Source organism: Rhincodon typus, chromosome 28 (genome assembly GCF_021869965.1).
Source record: "Rhincodon typus isolate 14 chromosome 28, sRhiTyp1.1, whole genome shotgun sequence".
Taxonomy (NCBI): Eukaryota; Metazoa; Chordata; class Chondrichthyes; order Orectolobiformes; family Rhincodontidae; genus Rhincodon; species Rhincodon typus.
Window position 1 is genome coordinate 42,697,891 of NC_063359.1, and position 7,591 is coordinate 42,705,481.

At 44.7% G+C, this 7,591-nt stretch overlaps 1 protein-coding gene across 1 annotated transcript in view; it reads right to left on the reverse strand.

The window, feature by feature from the left end:
• LOC109925138 (sarcosine dehydrogenase, mitochondrial-like) overlaps nt 1-7,296 on the reverse strand; it is a 17,559-nt gene extending 10,263 nt beyond the window's left edge. The window contains exons 1-2 of the mRNA XM_048613428.1: nt 7,147-7,296; nt 475-637 (exon numbers count right to left, since the gene is read on the reverse strand). Of these exons, the coding sequence (XP_048469385.1) occupies nt 475-637; nt 7,147-7,296 (313 nt within the window). The remainder of the gene's footprint in view (nt 1-474; nt 638-7,146) is intronic.
• Between the last annotated feature and the right edge of the window lie 295 nt (nt 7,297-7,591).

A 7,591-nucleotide genomic window follows, 5' to 3' on the forward strand; every position in this document is an offset into this window, starting at 1 on the left:
CTCCCTCAGCACTGACCCTCCAACAGTGTAATACTCCCTCAGCACTGACCCTCTGACAGTGTAATACTCCCTCAGCACTGACCCTCCGACAGTGCGGCGCTCCCTCAGTCTGAGAATGATCTTAAGATGAATTCCTGGTGATCTATGATTGGCTGCTTCACTAACGTCAAAAACGTTTCAGTGTTTGTTTTTGCCACATGTGTCGCCAGTGTTTATGGTGAAAAATCCTCCTCCCTCAGAGTATGTCCCACCAGCAGAAACAATTGAAACATTATAAAATGAAAAATACAACAACTACTGAATCAGAATCAGGATTCAGTGTGAACTGTAATTTCTGTTCAGGTCAAATTCTGTGCAGGAACAGGTTCTTGTTGGACAGAGCTCTCTCACCTATTTCTGACAGTCTGATAGTGGCTTTGATGAGAGTGTGGGTTCACATTGCATTGCAGTATTGAGCTCTCTGGCAGCTTTTACCTTTCTCAATACTCAGTGAATCAATGGCTCTGTAACCAGCATTGGTGATTCCAAACTTTTCCCCAGATTGCATCACAGCACGATGAACAGCTACACAGGATTCCCTTGGTACATGCAGCTCCCAGCCTAGCTCACCAACAAATGAGAGCCTCATAGCTCGAACCTTGAAAACCAGAAAGTTAGATCAATGAGAATTCACAGTAAGTCAAAGTCAGGAAAGAGTTACAGAATCCTGGATTGATACAACACTGGGGAAGTACTCTTGGCTCACTGTGCCTATCTGGCTCTTTCAGCAAGCATTCCAATTAGTTCTGCTCACTTTGCAAGTTATTTTTGACCCTACTCTACTGGTCATCCAGTGTGATTCACAACTCACTACATCGAAAAACCCTGCTTGTTATCTGTATGTTTCCTTTGCCTGTTCCTCTTCATTTTCTTTATCTGTATCATTGATAGTAACAAGAAATTCTCTTCTTAATCTCTGCTCCCAAGATTGACCTCACTTCTTGACATGACTGAGAGCTGGAGAGAAGCAGCTGAAGATTCTGAGTTGTGTTCACAGCAGCAGCATGTGTCTTCTTTTTTCATTCATTGTGTGGGATGTGGGCGTCGCTGGCTGGGCCCAGCATTTCTTGCCCATCCCTAGTTGCCCTTGAGAAGGTGGTGGTGAGCTGCCTTCTTGAACCACCGCAGTCCACCTGCTGTAGGTTGACCCACAATGCCATTAGGGAGGGAATTCCAAGTTTTTGACCCAGCTACAGTGAAGGAACGGCGATATATTTCCAAGTCAGGATGGTGAGTGGCTTGGAGGAAAACTTGCAGGGGGTGGTGTTCCCATATATCTGCTGCCCTTGTCCTTCTAGATGGAAATGGTTGTGGGTTTGGAAGGTGCTGTCTGAGGATCTTTGCTGAATTTCTGGGGTAAGCTTGAGTGAACAGCTAAAGGATTTGACGGACATAGAGGAGAAACTGTGTTCAACATTTTCTCAGCAATATGGGAGCAATGCATTCGGAGTTTGAACTGAAGCTGAGTGGAATAGTCAGACAGTCATGGTGTTCAACAGGGACAGAGAAACTGTTAAAGTAAATTTGTAATGATATTTGGAGAGAATTCAGGGATGGCAGTTTGTTCCAAGCTGACAATGTTCACAGATCTATCCATTCTGATGAAGAGTCACTGGACTCAAAACGCTAACAGTTTCTCCCCCCACGGACACTGCCAGACCTGTTACGGGTTAGATACAGAGTAAAGCTCCCTCTACACTGTCCCCATCAAATAATCCCAGGACAAGGACAGCACAGGGTTAGATACAGTGTGAAGTTTCCTCTACACTGTCCCCATCAAACACTCCCAGAAAAGGGACAGCAGGGTTAGATACAGAGTAAAGCTCCCTCTACACTCTCCCCATCAAACACTGCCAGGACAGGGACAGCATGGGGTTAGATACAGAGTAAAGAACACACCCAGAAAAGGGACAGCATGGGGTTAGATACAGAGTAAAGCTTCCTCTACACTCTCCCCATCAAACACTCCCAGGACAGGGACAGCATGGCATTAGATATAGAGTAAAGCTCTCTCTACACTCCCCATCAAACACACGGACGCTGCCAGACATACTGAGTTTCTCCAACAATTTCTGCTTTTGTTAACAGACCAATGGGCTGACTGGCTTCATACTATATTAAATATATTGATATATTTTGATAGCTCCACCCCTAAGGGGAGTAATGCCATGGTCCTGAATTACAAGACACACAGAAGCAATTACCAGCTCAGACTGTAGTCCTCATCATCGCTCACAGCCAGTGGTGGTTCTGTACAGCGATGGACATCTCCAAATCTTTCTCAACCTGGGGACTGCCCTCCCTTGGCCTCTCCTCCTCCTCCCTCTGGATAGACCAGCAGTTCATTCCTCTCCAGTCTGGGTCACTGCCCTCACAATCCAGAGAAAGCGGGGGAACAACTGGATTCGGCTCTGGGATGAACTCACTGAACACACAGAAATACTTCTGACTCAGATAAATGACTTACGAACGCAATCTACAAAATCTGAACATATCCTGTAACTTCAGCTGCTAACTTATTCCATTTGCAATAACTTTCCCAAGTTAAAGCAATGGTCAACCCTATAAAACATCACCTGGTAAACCTTCCACAGTAACTGCTACTCAATGTGAAATACAGTGACAATGATCAATATTGAGATTTGTAATAAAATCATCCTTCCCACTCAAAGTGACTCTCACAAACATGCATACAGTTTTAAAGCAACAGATCATGTGAACACTGGCACTGACACTGTGATCTCCGAACTCAGTTGGCTGAACACAAGGTCTCTTCAATCATACCCAAATAACTGTGGGATAATGAGACAGTGATACAGGGCAACAGGCAGTGAGACAGTGATACAGGGCAACAGACAGTGATACAGGGCAACAGACAGTGAGACAGCAGTGGCCAGAGACAGAGACAATCTCCTGTGATTTCAGAATGAACAGAACAGTGAACACACTGACCTTCCGAAATTGACTCAACAAACCTGACAGTAGCCTTGTTGATTCTCTCAGAATCACATTCAATTTTTCTGCATTTACTCAATTCAGGGAAATTCAGTGGGTGAGAGAAGGGGATGTTGTTTGACCTTTTAGCACAGAACAAGGATTGCTCCAAGACAGAGAATATGGAGACTTGTGTTCTGAAGTTACAAACTTTAATTAGGTAAGCAGGTAAGAAATTGGTTGATTATTTTTAAGGTTCTTTTTTTTAACTCTACACTAGCATGGTTATTTAATCTAGGCACAGCTAAGTACGGAATGAAATTTATAGCTTACCTACTTAAAATACCCGATGGCAAGTGCACATATTCATTGAATAAAGACTTTAATTAAGTAAATAAGACCAATCTAAGCTGTCAGAGTGGGCTGTGTACTTGGACTGCAGAATGTAGGAGCTGATGGTAAAGATATTCAAAGTAAACACATCTCCACTTTGAAATTCTCCAGCTCAGAGTCACTGAGCCTGAATGTAACTTACAGAAACTCTGACTCACAAAGGAATTGGAAGAATTTCTGGACAGTTTTATCCAGAACATCATAAACATCTCAGGGGAAAGCACAGGTTCAGGAAAGAGAGGATGTAACGGACAGGGAACCAGGCAAAGGTCCCAAGGCAACAAACTTACCCAATAGGTACACAATGAGGACAGGGAATGTCAGCCATATTACACGACAAGGTACTGACAAGTGACAAGTAACATTTGCGCCACACAAATGCCAAGCATTAACTATCTCCAAAAAGTGAGAATCTAACCAGTGCCCTTTGATAATCAATGATGTTACCCATCACTAAATCCTCCACTATCAACATCCTGAGTGTCATCATTGAACAGAAACTCAACTAGCCTCGTCTTGTAAACACAGTCACCAGAAGAGCAGATCAGAGGCTGGGAATCCTGCAGCAAGTAACTCACCTCCTGACTCCCCAAAGCCTGTCCACAAAGCACAAGTCAGGAGATACTCCCCACTGCGTGAAGCACCAACAACACTCATAAGAACATACGTACAAACGAGGAAGAAGAACAAACCACTCAGCCCTTTCACCTTCTCTGCCATTCGATAAAATTGTGGCTGATCTGATTTTAACCTCAACTCTATATTCCTGCACATCCCCAATAGATTTTTGATTACTAAGGGGATGAAAGACTATATATTTCTGCCTAAAACAAAATTTAAAGATTCTGCATCCATTGCCTTTGAGGAAGGGAATTCCAAAAATTCTTAACACACAGAGAAAAACTATTTCCCCACCTCTGTCTTAAATGGGTGACCCTCTTATTTTTAAACTACCCCCCACTCATTCTAGAGTCTCCCACAAGAGGAAACATCCTTTTGCTATCCACCGAATCAAATCCCTTCAGAACCTTCTTTATTTTAATTAAGTCACCTCAGGCTCTTCTAAACTCCAGAGGATACAGACTCAGCATGACTAGCCTTTCCTCATTTATTCAAAAACCTTAATGCCATCTTTTGAACTGCTGCAGTCCTCCTGCTGTGGGTTGACCCACAATGCCCTTAGGGAGGGAATTCCAGGATTTTGACCCAGTGACAGTGAAGGAATGGAGATACATTTCCAAGTCAGGATGGTGAGTGGCTTGGAGGGGAACTTGCAGGGGGTGGTGTTCCCATGTATCTGCTGCCCTTGTCCTTCTAGATGGAGGTGGTTGAGGGTTTGGAAGGTGCTGTCTAAGGATCTTTGGTGAATTTCTGCAGTGCATCTTGTAGATAGTACACACTGCTGCTACTGAGCGTCGGTGGTGGAGGGAGTGGATGCTTGTGGATGTGGTTCCAATCAAGTGGGGGCTGCTTTGTCCTGGATGGTGTCGAGCTTCTTGAGTGATGTTGGAGCTGCACTCATCCAGGTAAGTGGGGAGTATTCCATCACATTCCTGACTTGTGCCTTGTAGATGGTGGACAGGCTTTGAGGAGTCAGGAGGTGAGTTACTCACCACAGTATTCCTAACCACTGACCTGCTCTTGTAACCACAGTATGTATGTGGCTGGTCCAATTCAGTTTCTAGTCAATGGTAACCCCCAGGATATGGATAGTTGGGGATTCAGTGATGGTAACACCATTGAATGTCAAGGGGCAGTAGTTAGATTCTCTCCTATTGGAGATGGTCATTGCCTGGCATTTGTGTGGCATGAATGTTACTTGCCACTTGTCATCCCAAGCCTGGATATTGTCCAGATCTTGTTTTCTTTCAGTATCTGAGGAGTCACAAATAATGTTGAACATAATGCAGTCATTGGCAAACATCCCCACTTCTGACCATACGATGAAGGGAAGGAATTGAAGAAGCAGCTGAAGATGGTTAGGTCTAGGACACTACCCTGAGGAACTCCTGCAGAGATGTCCTGGAGCTGAGGTGACTGACCTCCAACAACCACAACCATCTTCCTATGTGCCAGGAGAGTTTACCCCAGTTCTACTTTTGCTCAGGCTCCTTGATGCCACACTTGGTCGAATGCAGCCTTGATATCAAGGGCTGTCATTCTCACCTTACCTCTGGAATTCAGCTCTTTTGTCCATGTTTGAATCAAGGCTGTAATGAGGTTAGGAGCTGAGTGGTCCTGGTGGAACCCAAACTGGGCGTCACTAAGCAGGATATTGCTGAGCAGGTGCTGCTTGATAGCACTGTTAGTGACACCTTCCATCACTTTACTGATGACCAAGAGTAGACTGACAGGGATGGTAACTGACCAGGTTGCAGTTGTCCTGCTTTTTAGTGTACAGGACATACCTGGGCAATTTTCCACATTGTCGGGTGGATGTTGTAACTGTACAAGAAGAGTTTGGTTAGGAGAGTGGCAAGTTCTGGAGCACAAGTCTCTGGAGTGTCGTCAGAGCCCATAGCCTTTGCAGTATCCAGTGTCTCCAACCATCTCTTGATGTCACGTGGAGTGAATCGAATTGGCTGAAGACTAGTGTCTGTAATGATGGGGACCACTGGAGGAGGCTGAGATGGATCATTCATTCAGCACTTCTGGCTGAAGATTGCTGTGAATGCTTCAACCTTATCTTTTCCACCAATGTGCTAAGCTCCCCCATCATTGAGGATGGGGATATTTGTAGAGTCTGCTCCTCTAGTGAGTAGTTTAATTGTCCACCAGCACCATTCATTACTGGATGCAGAGCTTAGATCTGATCGATTAGTGTGGGATCACTTAGCTCAATTGCTTGCTGCTCATGCTGTTTGCCACGCAAGTAGTTCTGTTTGATAGCTTCACAAGGTTGACACCACTGCAGGGAACAATCGGTTACCAAAAGTTATCAAACTGGTTAAATTTTCTATCACTTCATATGCAAAAGTCTTTAGGTTGGCAGTTGGGAAAGCACATGCACTGTTAGCATTTATTTCAAGACAGCTAGAATACAACAGCAGAAATGTACTGTTCTGCATAAGGCTCTGGTCAGACTGCATTTGGAATATTGTGAGCAGTTTTGCGCAGTTAAGGAAGGATGTGCTGGTCTTGGAGGGGGTCCAGAGGAGTTTACAAGAATAATCCTGGGGATGAAGTGTTCGTCATAAGAGGAGCACTTGAGGACTCTGGGCCTGAACTCAATGGAGTTTAGAAGGTTAGAGAGGGATCTGACTGAAAAATACAAAATACTGTGAGGCCTGGATAGGATAGATGTGGAGAAGATGTTTCCACCAGTAAGAGATATCAGGACCTGAGGGCTCAACCTCAGAGTGAAGGGATGACCCTTGAGAACTGAGATAAGGAGGAATTTCTTCAGCCAGAGGGTGGTGAATCTGTGGAACTCATTGCTGCAAAGGGCTGTGGAGGCCAAGTCATTGAGTGTGTTTAATACAGAGATAGAGATAGATAGGCTCTTGATTGGTAAAGGGACCAAAGGTTATGGGGCGAAGGCAGGGGAATGAGGTTGAGAAGCATATCAGCCATGATCGAATGGTGGTGCAGACTTGATGGGCTGAAAGGTCTAATTCTGCTCCGATATCTTATGGTTTTTATGTGTTTCACAAAACAATTCAATGAGATTGTTTCACAAGTTTACCATTTTTTAACAGTGGTAAATAAAAGACACTGAACCAGATTGGACATACAAGTGAATGTTGACCACTGGTGGGCAGAATAGGAGAAATGACTCACTGTGTGTCCAGCTGCCTTCACAACCTGGTGTGTCGAGAAGGGGAAAGCCTCATTGCTAAGATCAGTGTCAAGAATTTCCTGTAGCACCGAGCGACTGTGGAGTGAGAGAGTAACGGTCAGAGCAATCTGAATGTCCAACCTTCCAGGCATCCCCTCCCACAACCCAAGGCCACTCTCCTGGCCAACCACTCCACTCTGCAGCCCCTGCCACACCTTCCCAATATTCCTCTAGAGGATACAAGCCTAAACACCATCCCCAACCTGAACTGTGCAGTCCGTAAAGACTGCTCTACCATCCACCAAGATCATGCCTCATCTATTAACTTAAACCCATTCCTCAATACTTTTAACTGTCAATCTCAGATTTCAAATGGCCAGCTCATCTATTTGAGAGTGTTCTGGACGTCTACATCTTTTGTGTAGAAGTGCTTCCTAATTTCACTTC